General features: G+C 45.2%; 1 protein-coding gene and 1 long non-coding RNA gene across 4 annotated transcripts in view; one reads left to right on the top strand and one right to left on the bottom strand.

Annotated features, from left to right (window-relative positions):
* Positions 1-16,331, bottom strand: part of TRIOBP (TRIO and F-actin binding protein) — a 61,517-nt gene that overhangs the window by 13,030 nt on the left and 32,156 nt on the right. For all 3 annotated transcript variants that reach the window (XM_081879454.1, XM_081879453.1, XM_081879455.1), the window contains 4 exons: positions 5,343-5,399; positions 4,711-4,779; positions 3,085-3,174; positions 2,011-2,120 (listed from right to left, as the gene is read on the bottom strand). In XM_081879454.1, the coding sequence (XP_081735580.1) occupies positions 2,011-2,120; positions 3,085-3,174; positions 4,711-4,779; positions 5,343-5,399 (326 nt within the window). The remainder of the gene's footprint in view (positions 1-2,010; positions 2,121-3,084; positions 3,175-4,710; positions 4,780-5,342; positions 5,400-16,331) is intronic.
* Positions 466-1,524, top strand: LOC309351731. Its single transcript, XR_014160956.1, has 2 exons — positions 466-904; positions 1,391-1,524. It is a non-coding gene; the product is annotated as an uncharacterized lncRNA (long non-coding RNA).

Below are 16,331 nucleotides of genomic sequence, written 5' to 3'. Positions count from 1 at the left end.
TGTATTGATATACAGTGGTACCTCTGGTTGCGAACAGGATCCGTTCCGGAGGCCCGCTTGCAACCTGAACAGAATGCAACCCGCGACTGCACAGGTCACGATTTGCCGCTTCTGAGCATGCACGTGACGTCATTTTGCGCGTCTGTGCATGCGCAGAAACCCGGAAGTAACCCGTTCCATTACTTCTGGGTTGCCATGGGACGCAACCTGAAAACGCTCAACCTGAAGCAAACATAACATGAGGTGTGACTGTATCGCCCAGGACAGGTATGAGGGGCAGACCATGACAGAGGCTTCACCTGGCAGTATATTGGAAGCTTTTATAACTTGTTCCTCCCTTGGCTACTTTAAACTGCTCTGTGGAAGCACGGACAGCTACGTGTTTCTCAGCGAAGCAACTGAAAGAAGCCTCTGGCTTGTGCGAGCCAGAGGGGTGTGTGTGTGTGTGAGAGAGCAATTTAATGCTCAGCTGGGGGGTTGGTCGGGAGTCTTTGTGCCCCTCAGCTGAGCAGCGCAAGTTCCCTCCATGCCAAGTTCTGGGGATGGAGGGAATCCCTCTGCCCCCAGCGCCGGTGATAAGTTGCATCGTCCCCGGCCCCACGAGGCACTGAAGTGAAACTGCCTTAGCTCCCTCGGACAGCAGCAGTTTCAACCTGCCGCCTCGAGGGCCGGGGTCAATGCAGCTTGTTGTGTCAATATCGCAGTGTATCGCCGGATCACGATGTTTGGTGGGTGATAACATCGTGATGTTGAAAACCCAGCATCGCCCATCCCTAATCCTGTTCTTACAGAGGCCCGCCAGATTGCACAAGCTTGGCATGTAGGAAGTCCCACGTTCAAGCTCCTGAATCTCCAATCAGGACTGCGAAAGACCCCTGCCTGATCCCCTGGCGAGCGACTGATGGTTACTGTAGACAACACTGAGCAAGATCAGTGGGGTGGCTCATACCTGCTGGGAGAGCTCAGCTGGTAGAGCATGCGACTCTTAATCTTGGAGTTGTGGGTTCGAGCCCCACATTGGGCAAAAGATTCCTGCATTGCAGGGTGTTGGGCTAGATGCCAACTGTTATAGCTTGGTCCCTTTCAATTCTACAATTTTATGATTCTAGGTGAGCAAAGTGACATCAGATGAGTGTTGTTTTTTTGGCTGCCAAGGTCTTGCAGAGCACTTTGTAATGCATGCTGCTGCTTTGGCCATCGGCAGACAACAAGCTGATGGGTGGTACCTGCAACCCCCCTTTTCAGGTGAGCCAGGTTTTTTACCCACCTCACCCGATGCCATGTCTGACCTCTGGTATAGGGCAGGTGGGTCTCCCATGGCTCCAATGGCCAGCAAGGCCAAATGGGGAGCTCTGGCCAACAGGCTGGAGACTCCCTAACCTCAAGCTAGATAGATGCAGCTTCCTAACTCTGTAAAAACTCTCTGCCAGACTCTTTAGCATCACAGTTCTACCATGTTTGTTCTGAACGTGGCATCCAGAACTCCCCAAAGGATATGAGTATTAACCTACCATCAGAACTACCGAGAAAGAACTTGTGCATGTTTCCTTCCTTGTTTGGCTAAGAGGTCATTACTGCCCACCTGCCCCTAAGCAGCGGCTAATGATTTGCTGCAGCAAGCAACTGTCTATTACAGGAGTAATATCAGACAGCTTATCTGTGACATAGGATAACACACTGAGCAACTGCAATGGCCAAAGGAACAAAACTAGACTTACTGAAACAAGTGTTATTGGCTTGTTCTCATGTATTTTTGGAGAGAGAGAAAATGGTGAACATTTGTTTCTTGCCTAATGCCAAGCCAGTGCTCTGATCCATTTCCTCCCAGTGTGGCAGGAGGAGGAGAGGACCTATTTAAGCACCAACCCCCTCAATCATCCCCAGTAAGCCAAAGTTTGTTTAACTTTGGCTTACTGTTTCATACAAATCAGGCCAATTAATAAATCAGGAAAACGGATCAAAACTGCTGTGCTGTCAGAGACAAGGGGGGAAATATCTGAAGGTGCCTACTTTGTGACATCCGGCACACTGGCAGGGCGTATACTTTTCCTCAGAGCTTCTATCCAGTTCCGCCGGATTCCCGATGTCATTGCAGACAACGTAAAGACACCATCTTTAGTCTGAAAGGAAAAAACCGGACACAGACGTGTATTCTCCTTCAAATACAGCAAAGAGATCTGAAGATGCAATGCAAGGCTTCATTGCCACTGAACCCTTCAAGCATATCTGGCAAACATATCTACTTCCACAGAGCCTAAAAATGTGGGGCTTGGCTAAACAGGGCCTCATATATGCTCGTCCCAATAGCAACCGCCAAGCCCCCCTGAGCTCCCCGCCCCCACCACATTATTATTATTATTTTCAATTGAGCTGTTTTGGATTTAGGAGGGTTGCCTAATTTTTTGGCCTGGTGCCATTGGTGGTTCATGCATTTTGCCTGTTTGGAGGCCCTGAGCACGACCAGTTTTTCTTCTGTGAAATGGGCATTTAATGGTGCCCACAATTGTTTTCTTATATTTCCAAAATCTAAATAGGAGAGCCTTTTGAATTAAGTGAGACTTGAGTCCAAGAATCTTTGGCCCAAGACTCTTTGGTCTCACTTGCTACATGTAAATTACAGACACGTTTTGCAGACACTTAATAAGACAATGTTCGCTGACTCTGCTCCCCCTTCTCTTTTCTGGTTGCAGGTGCTCCTGTTCCATGGGATGGAATCCATCCATTAGAAAAGAGAGCTCACTGAAGCTGGCAGCGACAGCCCTCTCCAAGCATCCCCAGGGGCACTTGCCACCTGGAAGTGTGTCCATGGGCTGTGGTACCTCTTCCTTACCTCAAGGAACAACGTTATCAATCAAGAATTGGGCCCCTTGCCACTCAACCACCCAACATATGTGCCCTGGTGTTAGAATGAAGAACTTGTACACTATATAATCAAGGACTGAAGTGAACTGCAGGCAGAAATATCTACCCCACCTCCGCACTTCAAACAACATGGTTATTGTAGCAGTATTTAATAATCTAAAATACGCATAGGCCAGATGGCCTTTTTGCTCCATCCAGACTCTACGAGTTCTAAGCACTCACGTGTATCTGGAAGCCATAGTTCCGCTGCACTGCATATTCTGTCACGTCGGTGCAAGAGCGAAGGTCAATCTCTCCATCCAGTTCATCGGCCTGAAATGACCACCACACCATCAGCTTAAACATGGAACCTCACTTAATAGCATCACCACCAACAACAAAAAGCATACATGTACATGTATACACACATACACACTGCACTTGTCTATTACATCCTATCTACTTCCCTCCAATATTTTTCCCCATACCCCACAGACCTGACATTATTAAAATTCTAGTTTACTAATCCTCCTCAGTTAATAGAAAATAGGATACAGGATTCCCATGGTTTCCACTCTGCCCTTACAAACTGTGTCCCATGCACACTTTTGCTCCCCCCCCCCCACACCCAATAATAATGTCCAAGCAGAAACTGTAACAAATTGTTGCAGTATTCAGGATTCCAGCTATTCCCACTCCCACCCCTCCAGTTTTCTATTTTTAGACCAACAGTCAGCACTGGGGTGAGCACTGAGCATGCTCAGTCCTCCTTGAGCTGGTTTGGGTTCCACCCCCTCAAAGATTCTTGCACTTTTGCAAAACTGATTTCCCCCAAGCCTGCCAGTGCCTCCCCTGCGTACATATGCACCACACATTTAAAGCAGAACCACCTCACTTTCAACAGCCATGTCTTCCTGCAAACCATCCTGGAAACTGAAGATTAAGGGTACTGAGAAGTGTTAGGAGACCCTCCCCCCTTAGAGGGCTACAATTCTCCAAGTTCCCAAGGAAGGGGATTCATAATTAAACCACTCTATTAATATCAGGCAGCACCTTCACTGTACTCTTTCTGGCTGCTGCAAAAAAACATTTTTGTTTAAGAAAACCTATCCAGACAATGTAAAATATTTGCATGTGTTTCAATCAGGTTTTTAGCTGATTACGTTTTGCATGTTTTAAATCACTGCTTTTAACAGTTTCTTACATGTAGTTTTATAAACTGCTTGGAGGTTTTATTACAATAAAGTGGTATCTAAATCTTGTGAAACAAATTTAGGGCATCCTCCCATCAGATGCCAAGGACATAAACAACTACAGTCGTACCTCTGAAGTCGAACGGAATCCCTTCCAGAAGTCTGTTCGACTTCCAAAACGTTTGGAAACCAAGGTGCGGCTTCCAAAGAACGTTCACAAACCGGAACACTTACTTCCAGGTTTGCAGCGTTCGGGAGCCAAAATGTTTGACTTGCAAGGTGTTCTGGATCTAAGGTACGATTGTACCTGACTTTTAGAAGACATCTGGAGGCAGCACTGTTTAGGAAAGTTTTTAAGGATTGGTGTTTTTAGATATGTTGCAAGCCGCCCAGAGTGGCTGGGGAAACCCAGCCAGATGGGTGGGGTATAAATAAAATAATAATGATAATAATAATAATAATAATAATAATACAAACACATGGTACAGCCAGGACCTGTGCTTGTGTGGTGCTGTGTGGGCTACACAAGGAACAGCACTCACAACCTGAAAATTGGAAACAAGAGGTAATAATGGCATGCTGTGCTTTTAACGAAGAACACCTGTAAATTTCTCTCCATCACTGTGCAAGTTCCCCCGTGCAGGAGAGGTCATGCAGGCCAGGAAGCTTTTCTTACCTCCTCAGCATTGGAGTCCCTGTAATACCTCAGGCTCGAGTCTGTCAACACAAACCAATGCTTCGTCCACTGCAGACAGAACCATTAAAAAGGGAAGGAAAAGGGGGAGGGCAAGACAAGAGGGGAGAGCTAAATTAAAACGTCGACGGAAGTGCACAGCGTTCATTGACCTTTCAAACTTGCACTCAATAAAAAAAGAAGAAGGTGCCAAACTCAACTCTGACCACTCCATCTGCTCAGGAGACACCTCCCTCCCAGCGTTTATTCAATGAGATGTAGGGCAGAGATTGACAGGAAACAGGGATTGACGTGCAACAGGGGTTGTGGAATACACAAAGCATGCTAGGTAAAAGTAGCAGTAAGAATGCCTAGTCTTGGGATCCCCAGGTTCTCAGCTGTGCATCCATTTCATTCCAAAAAGGAATTTCTGCAAGGTTGCTCCAGAGAGGTTCATTTTCTGTAAATTTGTTGGCTTGTTTTTAAAATCCGGAGAGATTTTCACGCACCAGGCACAAGAAAAGCTTCCGAGAAACAGCACATTCAACCATGAAGGGAAGTCAAAAGCAGCAGTCATCCCTGCTGCTTATTGGGGAGGAGGGAGAAAAGGAATACACTTATTTCTTTGGACCTACCTCTCCTGGCTCATCCAATATGGACATCCATCCCTTCTTGAAATTGAGAAGATCCGGCTGGAAAGAGGGAGGGGAAAACACACAGAGACATTTATGAAACGGCATGAGATTGAAGACAAACGTAGACGTCTACAAGAAATCTGTATGTCTGAGATCTAACAATACCTGAACAAAAAAAAAATGAAGACTTTCTTTTTATTCTAGCAGGCGTTATCACTGAATTCTGATTTTAGTCCGTATATGATGAAAACAATGGGCTGAGTTTTTGTATACCATGCATACACAATTGTAATTAAGATGGATTAAATGGTTGAAATAAATATCTGGAAAACTGGAGCGTAGAAAGATGACACTTGTGGCAATTAGAAGAATCAAGTTCTACGCTTACTTGTAACGAGCAGAGGAGGTGTCTGGCTAGTCTCTGGTTGTGCAAAAATGAAAATGATAGATTCCCCCAACCTGCTGCCCTGCAGAAGGTTTGAAGTAGAATTCCCTGGTCCCTGACTATTGAGCATGCTGGCTGGGGCTGATGCGAGGCCAAAACATCTGCAGATCAAGGAAGGCAGGACCAGACAGACCCTTAAGCTGATTCAGGAAGTTTTTTTAAAAAGAGAGGCACCCCAGACTTTTTACTATGCCCCTGGTTAAAGCACTCCAAGAGAGAAAATTCAAGCTAGATCCAATTTGCCTAGCCCCATAGCTATTACAGTTCAGCACTCCAGGGATTTCTGTTCTTTGGAGAGGAGTAATTATCCCCAGTAAACATGGTGCAATGGTTAGAGTGTCTGACTAGGACCTGGGAGATCAGGGTTCAAATCCCCACTCAGACATGAAGCCCACTGGGTGACCTTGGGCCAGTCACTGTTTCGCAACCTAACCTACCTAACAGGGTTGTTGTCAAAACCATATATGCCAACTTAAAGCTCACTGGAGGAAAAGTGGGATATAAATGCAATACAGTAATAAATAATTGCACAATCTTAAGCTTACCATTTGGGGACGCGGGTGGCGCTGTGGGTAAAACCTCAGTGCCTAGGACTTGCCGATCGCATGGTCGGCGGTTCGAATCCCCGCAGCGGGGTGAGCTCCCGTCTTTCGGTCCCAGCTCCTGCCCACCTAGCAGTTCGAAAGCACCCCCAAGTGCAAGTAGATAAATAGGTATTGCTTTATAGCGGGAAGGTAAACGGCTTTTCCGTGTGCTGCGCTGGTGCTGGCTCGCCAGAGCAGCTTCGTCACGCTGGCCGTGTGACCCGGAAGTGTCTCCGGACAGCGCTGGCCCCCGGCCTCTTAAGTGAGATGGGCGCACAACCCTAGAGTCGGGCAGGGGTACCTTTACCTTTAAGCTTACCATTAATTGATGCTACTGTGAGCTTTTTGTGTGTGTGAAGCATTTTGATTTTAACTGCACTGTACTTTCCTAAAGCCAAAACATAATATATATTTATCTGGTTCTTTGGTTTTTGTTTAAAAAACCCACAATGCTGAGTGTATATACACATACATAAACAGTGAATTAGCCTCCTGATTCAATCAGATAGCACACAGCATCTAACAATTTCTTTTGTAAGCAGCACACCAGGAACAGAGAAACAGGAGACACCAGATTTAAATTACGTATTCATTAGGGATGCTGCTATTATTTCAGTTCAGATTTTGTGTAACACTTACAGCATCACTGTAGTACCAAATCATAGAATCTTAGAGTTCTGCAAGTAATTCTGGCCCTCCCCCAATGATTTCCTCACCCATAATGAATATTGTGTCAAGTTGAGAGACACAATTTGAAGAAATGGACAGACCACTTCCTATCATTAGCTTTCCTTCAGAAATTGCATCTTTTCATTATTAACCAGAATCATCACCATGAAGCAGATAGACTGGGTTCTGTTTTGTTTGTGAAAACGAAAAAAGAATCCAAAGCGTATTTTCATCAGCTTTCGTTTGAACAAGCAAACAAGTGTTCGTTTTGTCATGTCCACACAAGAGAGGAGTAAACATACAATATATTAAAATTACTTGCCCACGGCTATGGAACAAGTCAGATCTGAGATTAAAAGCACTTTTCTTGAAGCGCAAGGGAGGTTTCTCCGATGAGCAACCTGCCCCCCCACTTTCCACCATCACCCCATCTGCTGGCAAAGGCCTTGTGCACAGTCAACAGAAACAGGGTGGATGCCATGCGAAATCAAAGCCAAAATGCCACACACTCACTCACTCACTCACTCACTCTCTCTCTCACCAAACGGCTGCTACAGCCGAACCAGTTTTGCCTCCCAGTTCAGAACAGCTGACATAGAGCAACATTCATCCCTCTTGCTTCACAAAATCAAACATGGGCATAGCCCCCACCCACACAGCACACACACAGCAAAAATCCGGAGAAAACAATTAAATATTTGGACGCACCGCTTACTATAAATATCAAGGGGGAATGGAGGGACAAATAAAGGTATCAAAAGCAGCAGGCTAGAGACAGCCCCATTCACAAGCAAAATGTACCCCCACTACACACAAACACCTTCCTATCTTGCCTCTCCTCCGATCCTCTCGAATTTTGGTACTTTTCAGAACCATTTCAACTCTGCCTGCCTTGTAGAAGTTTCAATTACCCCTGCTTCCCCACTCTGCCCACATAGCTCCACATAGATCCATTCCTAGTGAGGCAGGGAAGATCTGCTTTTCCACAAAACCCGAGCTTTTCAAATTGGGGGTGCCTCAGGCCCAGTCTGAACACAAGCCAGTAGGTGGAAGTATATCTGGATTCTATAATCCTGAGACTTCAAGATGGGTTTCCATGCCATAGCGAGACCAGACGGCTGCCTCTCTCCACCCCTGAAATGGGAAAAGCAGAAGGGGACGTATCCATACCAGAGAGTCATCTGCATCAAGATGGCCATTCACAGGAAAGCTGTCCAGCCACCGTGCCACATCCTGCCACATCCTCCACACCTGGGAAGAAGGTAAGAGTGGGAAGCAGCTCCTTCCAGGTGGGTGCTCAGAGTTCCCTGTAGTTTTCCTAAGAAAGCATCCACAAGGATGGCCAGGTGATTTTGCAAACCCAGCTCAGCGAAACTTTCCCTGCTTTCATCTCCCAAGGCTGAGTTCTTGGGTTACACCCAAGGTTATGGCAGGCAGGCTCAAAGCACAGAGGAGTCCTGGCCCGCCCCAAACGGTACAACCGGATTGGACACGGGGCAGGGCCACCTGTTGCTACAACTGCCATTCCCAGCCTATCGCTGCCCGGGCTGGGCTGGGGTGTCCGATTGCAGGGACTGGATGTCAACAGGAAGGAGGGGAAAGAAAAGCCACATGGAAACCAGAGCCAGGTGACCCAGGCTCCTTCACTCTGCACCTCCAGGATTGCTAAACACCCCAGGGAGGAGGCAGGGGACGCAAAGTCAACAAATGGGACTGTGCGATCCTCACGTCCTCACTGCTTCATGCTCAAACCACCCTTTCTCTGCCTAGGTACAGTTGCACCTCTGCCCATCCGTACAGAAGGATTTAAAACTCTCAAACCCAGAAGAACGTTTAACTTTTAAAAGGGATCGGACATTGTTTGTTCCACTTTATTGTTTTGCAACTTGTTAAGTTGCCACGGAATGATCCCTACCTTTTAGAAATCAGGATTATTATTATTAACATTTTAATGTCATTCTGTTATTGTTACGTTATCCTGTGTCTTCTTTTGTTTCTCCCCCCCAATTCCTATTTACTTTACTGTAAAAATGTACAATAAAATTTAAAATTTTAAAATAATAAAAGAGTTGTTATTATTTAACAACAACAACAGTAACAACAATGCACCCACGATGACGACAAAAAGTGGAGCATACACCAAATTTGGCAGATCCTTCCTCCTGGAGCAAGTGTAGAAGCAACACTTGCATTCAATAGTGACGTTTTTAATTTTGTCTTGGATGCATACAGTAGTTCTTGTTCAGGTATGCAGCCAGTCTCCAAGAGAGATCTCGTTGCATTGTCTTTTACCCATTTCCAGGCACCCCTTTAAGGCCACATTCAAACCATACATTTAAAGCACTATGATACCACTTTAAACAGTTGTGGCTTCCTCCAAATAATTCTGGGGACTGTAGTTTGTTAAGGGTGCTGAGAGTTGTTAGAAGACCCTTAGTTCACTCACAGAGCTACAAATTCCCAGAGTGGTGTAAATCAATCCCTCTTCATAGGGAACTCTGGGAATTGTAGCTTTGGGAGTGGAATAGGGTTCTCCTAACAACTCTCAGGAGGTGGTTGGAGGATGGATGGCGGCTAACAGATTGAGGTTGAATCCTGACAAGACAGAAGTACTGTTTTTGGGGGACAGGAGGCGGGCAGGTATGGAGGATTCCCTGGTCCTGAATGGGGTAACTGTGCCCCTGAAGGACCAGGTGCACAGCCTGGGAGTCATTTTGGACTCACAGCTGTCCATGGAGGCACAGGTCAAACCTGTGTCCAGGGCAGCTGTTTACCAGCTCCATCTGGTACGTAGGCTGAGACCCTATCTGCCTGTGGACTGTCTCGCCAGAGTGGTGCATGCTCTGGTTATCTCCTGCTTGGACTACTGCAATGCACTCTATGTGGGGCTACCTTTGAAGGTGACCCGGAAACTACAACTAATCCAGAATGCGGCAGCTAGACTGGTGACTGGGAGTGGCCACCAAGACCATATAACACCAGTCTTGAAAGATCTACATTGGCTCCCAGTATGTTTCTGAGCACAATTCAAAGTGTTGGTGCTGAACTTTAAAGCCCTAAACGGCCTCGATCCAGTACAGTGGTGCCTCGCAAGACGAAAAGAATCCGTTCCGCGATTCTCTTCGTCTAGCGGTTTTTTCGTCTTGCGAAGCAAGCCCATTGACGGCTTAGCGGATTAGCGCTATTAGCAGCTTAGCGGATCAGCTGATAAGCGGCTTAGCGGCTTAGAAAAAGGGGGGGAAGGAAAAAAAAGTCGGAAAAACTCGCAAGACATTTCGTCTTGCAAAGCAAGCCCATAGGGAAATTCGTTTTGCGAAGCGCCTCCAAAACGGAAAACCCTTTCGTCTAGCGGGTTTTCCGTCTTGCGAGGCGTTCGTCTTGCGGGGCACCACTGTATATCTGAAGGAGCGTCTCCACCCCCATCGTTCTACCTGGACACTGAGGTCCAGTGCCGAGGGCCTTCTGGTGGTTCCCTCACTGCGAGAAGCCAAGTTACAGGGAACCAGGCAGAGGGCCTTCTCGGTAGTGGCACCCTCCCTGTGGAACGCCCTCCCACCAGATGTCAAAGAGAACAACAACTACCAGACTTTTAGAAGACATCTGAAGGCAGTCCTGTTTAGGGAAGCTTTTAATGTTTGATGTATTACAGTATTTTAATATTTTTTTGGATGCCGCCCCATGGGTGGGATATAAATAATAAATTATATTATTATTATTATTATCATCATCATCATCATCATCTCAGCACCCTTAATATACAGTTCCCAGAAATATTCAGGGGAAGCAACAACTGTTTAAAACAGGATCATAGTGCTTTAAATGTATCACATGAATATGGCCTAAAAGTCTAGTGCAGGAGTCAAGCGTTTTTAGCAAATTTGAAAAAAAACAACCAGAATTGTCCTGTCCAACCCAGACATATATACGCCCCAATGGTCTTTTTGTTGCCTCAAATCAACAGAGACGTCACGTTATAAATCAACTCGGAAGTGGAGTGATGAGCCATCCGGTTGAAACCAAAAGGCCTCCCTTGGCCAGCAACGAGGCAAGAATGAAAAAGTAACAGGAAGCCAAGGAACTCATGCTGACAACTGGGATGTGATAAAAAATGACCTCAGTCTAAACATTGCTAGAGCATGAATACCGAAACAATTGCTTGGGCAGCACATTGGGGGAGGGGGGAAGTGAAGAGCCACAAGGATCTGAAGAACACTGTCAGAATGTGCTGAGTTAGGAAGCCATTGCCCATTCTGCTTTCCGAAAAGGCAACTAGAAATCACGACGGAAGGTAGAAAATGGTGCAAACAGCAGCAAGCAACAGCAGTTAGAATCATAGAATTGGAAGGGATCTCAAACAACATCCAGTCCAACCATTTGCCAATGCAGAAAATCTGTTGCTACAGCATCTCCAATTAGCAGAGGCCTAAAAATATCGAACCAAGTAAAGCCCACAACTTTCTGAGGCAGTCTGCTTTCACTGCAAAATGGCTCATACTTTCAGGAAGTTCTTCCTGACGCTCTTTCTCATAATTTAAACCAGTTGGTTCAGGTCTTAGGACTGTGTATGCACCATACATTTCCCGCTACATCCAAAGAAGACTGGGAACTGTAGTTTAAAGGTACTGGGAACTGTGTGGGGTTAACTACAGTTCCCAGAATTATTTGGGAGAAGTCGTGTATTTTAAATGTATGCAGATTCCATTCAACAACAATTTAAGATGGCTATGCTAAAAAAATGTGCAATTAACCATGAACTTCAATTTTACTCCATTGCCCACCCGCCCCTGGGTCACAACAAGCAATGCTAAATTCAAGTAACACTAGCAGCACTGTGCAAGGCATCAACAAATCTAGATCATCTCCAATGACTTCAACTTCGTTAGGATTGCTATTCTAGTTTTGTTAAGAGTCAGTCCCATTTAATCCCAGAATACTACATATGTTGTACAGTACTAAAACATTTGATGCACCAGAAGCATCGTTACATCATTTACCAAACCAGAGAACCATGCTCTTATCCACTTCCTAGTTTCCTCCATCTCATTCCAGATTAACCACCAATGTCTGGGTTGCTAATTCCCAGAAGAAGAAATACACGAGGAGTTTTGCAAGAAAATCCCTAGGTATTTAGATGGTTACAGAAACATGAACAATAAACAGCAAGCGATTATAATGGATCACTCGAGCCAGTTACACCCAGGTTTCAAAAGGGGCCAAAGGAATGCAGCATGTGTAATATATTTGCATTTTTGCAGCCAAATATTGTACTGCGTCTCCATGGCATTTTAAATCCAAATAGACTGGGCCGTCACGCAGATTAGAAGCAAGATAGCACACAAGTAGTAGCCGCAACAAACATCAAAGTAATGAGATGGAGCACATTTATCTAAGAAAGATGCATGGTGTGTCAGGCATTTTCCCCAGTGGAAAAAGAGCAAGGATAAAATTTAACCCTGTATGATGGCAACACTAAAATGATGGAGAGCTGCAAGCCACACGGACCAGGCTTCAGCTTGTGGATCTTCCATATTATACAGTGTGAACCTGTGATATTGCTGGACTCTGAACTCTCTGTCAAGTTCAACCCAGCCAGCATGGCTAATGGTCAGGGCTGATGGGAGTGGTAGACTAAGCACATCTGGAGGATCAGCAGGAAATGCCAATTTTAAGATGACCGTTGCATGATTCTGCAGGAAACAGCCAAAGCAATTTAGCAGCACTGCCATGTGTTGTGTTTTGTCTTAGGACATCATGCCATTTGACACAGAAACAAAGCCAAACTGATCGGAGGAATGAATCGGCTGCATTGCATGAAAAGATTAAAGGGAATTAAATATGCTGAGCTGGCAAAAGCAGGTCTACAGGGGGGAGCATGATAATAGAGTGCAAAGAACGCAAGCACCAAAAGAAGGAAAGGAATTGCATAGGATGGCCCAAACAGGTAAAGGAGGAACAAGAAAGAAAGCTCAAAAGGCTTGTATGGAGATAATTCGGTCCAGTGGTGAGCATGCAACTAGCCTGAATAAAAAGGCAGTCCATAATTTCCTGAGAGTATGGAATATATTTAACCTCCTGAGGCTGAAAGCTCAATTCATGGCTGGTTACATCCTCACCACAGAGTCTATCTGGTCCTGGAACAAACCAGAAGGCCGAGCTGGAAAAGGATGCTGGAGAAAGCCAGTCCCGAGACTGACAAGAGAGAGAAGGGTAGTTGGGTGGGTTTGGCACATACCGGTAATAGCAACTGACCCACGTCTGGTGCAAAAGAGGAGAATTCTGCTGTGAGGAATCAGATTTTAATCCCTGTTCACTCGCAAATCTTACTGGCTGTTCTGGCAAAGTTACTATGTATTGACCCTCTTCAACAGGCTGTTATGATGATTAAAGTGGCACAAAGTTTTCAAACATGCTTTGGACCCCAACAGAAATGATATGGCAATTTGTAACAGAATCACTAAGACACCCCAGCACCGCATTTCCTCTCCTTGTCTATTTTCCATTGGGGCAACTGAAAAAGGAAGTAGATATTGTTAAAATGGCAGATCTTTTCTATGTGTAAATCACACACTAAAAATAGTGAAAACCAGTCTAGAAAATTTAAGTGGACAAAAGTTAAGGCAAGCACAAGGGCTCACCCAAACCACTACCCAAAAGCTCGGTGAGAGGACATCTGGTAAGAGGGCCAATGAACAGAGAGCTGGATCTGATCTGCAGGAAGACCTAAGTTTGGCTGCATCCGCACTACACATTAGAAGCACCATACCACTTTAAAGAGTCATGGGTTGCCCCAAGGAATCCTGGGAACTTGCAGAAAAGTCCCACTTCCAGCCAAGATCAACCTCTAAACCACCTGAACTGCACATCCCTTTCCCTACACACCAAAAACTGGCATTAAAAAACCCTGTTTACGTTGATAACATGGAAAGAGTCCACATCCCCAATCAAAATTATTCAGGATTCAAACTCCATCAAGTCAGTTGACCAGCTCACCCCAGCTGAAGGCCCCCATTAAAGTAAACAGTGCATGGTATCCAGGGCAAGGAAAAACAAACACACACTTTATTAAAAATAGGTTGTGTGACAGATAGGGATGAGATAAGGAGGACACAATATCGGCTACAAGGAAAAAACCCCAAACACAGCATGCTGTTCCTTTGCTTAGGGTCTTTTAACCCATTCCACATCTGGTTTTCACTAATGAAGTTTGACCAGCAATAAGAAAGGTCTTACGCTTAGTGTTGCATTATCCTGCTGTGGAGTCTGGCTCCCACTTCCACTCTGGATAATCATTTTATGGAGCTCAGAGTCTTATCTAGCAGCGTAGTGGCAAATTCAGAGGTGTGGGGTCCCTTCATGACAGTCACAGCTATGCACCTTCTAAGATTATACAATAATCCTATAATTACGCAATAATAATTAGGGGTACATTCCTGCAAATCTTCATGCACTGCCTTTCAGCTAGATCTGTGCGCATCTATCGTGCAAGGCCAGCTGTGCGGGTTCAAGCATAGGAGGAATTGAAATGAGTTAAGAGCTATGCAAACAAACTGCTGCAGAAACCAAAGCAGCGTCAAAAGCAGCATTGCCAGTAGCTACTTTGAATGTAAGTAGAAACGCAGCAAATATTTTTTTTTAAATTTAAATAAAAATCAAGTGGTGCAGATAATAGTAGCTAAATACCAGAAACACAATATTCCACAACCAGGATATTAATGGATCCTCATCACTACCACACAGAAGCAGTTAGCATCACTGTACCATGTGCCCAGTTTGCCAACAAACTAGATTTGATGTGGGGCAATTCAGGTGACTGTAGATGTAAAAAAACCCAAAACAACCCACAGAAACAGTTAAGCAAGGGAGGGTGGAATGGAAGGGAAGGGATAAAATGACTTCCTCTGCTTTCTTTAAAAGCTTTGATGTGTCTCTACTTCCTAATTTTTAAATGCAAACCCTTCTGCTGGGTACGCAATTAATCTATGCTTTACAACATTGTCCTGATTCACGGCACTAGTAATATGATCTTTCAAGTAGCACAGTCATGTGTTTTTTAAACAGGAATTCAGCTAGTTGCTTACCTGGAGTAAAAAATCAACCTTAGGTGACAGAGCAGGAACACTTTTGTAAACTCCATGTTAGGTCTCTCCCGCCTCACCCAATAAAACAGGATATTACCATGTGAAATGACTTTTTTTTAAAAAGGTATGTGCATGCAGGCTAGCTAGTAACTTTCCAAACATACTTGAGGGCAAAAAAAGCTGCCGGCAATCCCTGCTAGAAACCCTTCCCTAGCCAGAACAACTCCTCACACAGCTATCAAAATAGTCAGGATACTTCCATATGATCTGTCAAGATTAATTGTGGGACGCTCAGGCAAAGGAACTCTGATTTCTAATAAAAGTTGAGGACAGAACATTTGCAAATCTCTCCCCTGAATGTGAGTGGGGAGATGAACAGTATGCCTAAATAGTTAAGCGATTTCAAACCTACCTGGGAAGCATAAGTTTGACAGACAACTCAGCCCTATTTGGGCGTTCACTTCCCACGTGTAATCAGAATAGTGCAAGGGAGAACGAGGAAGAGGCCCGCTGCCTCTATCATGGACCCTTTGTGTGGCCATGCTGCCTTCCATGTGTAAGCGCCCCTAGCAGGAAGCCTGCTGTCCACGAGAAGATATGCCACACAGTTTGGAATCCTAATTGTTCAGGGTTCTAGATTGCACAAGGAGCATCTCAGCAGATGCTTGGCTGGAAATGTGTAGAGGGGTTGGCATTGGAGTGCGGGTTAGCACATTTTCACATATGAGAAGAATGCATGAGCAGCTTATTATCAACAATGGAAAACTGTGAAAATAAAATAAAAGATGAAACTAATAGCCAAGACCCAAGACAAAGGTTTATCTTGATTGGGACTCAGATTGGTTAGGGAACATGCATTTAAGCTGGCACAACTCCTGCTGTCCTAAGATATTCCAAGCCAGTAAATGGCCCTAACCTGAAAGCTTTGCTCCTTGGGAACTGCTGGAACAGCCTAGCTCTAGAGAATGTGTGGAGAGCAGACAATTAAAGGAGGTGGTACGTCACTACCCAATGCCCCCCTGCGAAGCCACATGGGCCATTATAGGCCTCCCCAATCCAGTTTAGGACGGTGGGGAGAGAATGGAGAGGCATGATCTGAGTAGCCTCAGATGGGTCATGATAAAAGCTACTTTACTCTGGGCTTGTTCAGACATATCACTAAACCATGGTTTGGTCTCATCAACCCTGTCCTCATAAGTTCTCTTTTCCCCTG

Source organism: Podarcis erhardii, assembly GCF_964252035.2.
Source record: "Podarcis erhardii genome assembly, chromosome: 10".
NCBI classification, from domain to species: Eukaryota; Metazoa; Chordata; class Lepidosauria; order Squamata; family Lacertidae; genus Podarcis; species Podarcis erhardii.
The sequence above is the reverse complement of the archived record's forward strand: the minus strand, read 5'-3'. Positions and strand labels throughout refer to the sequence as shown.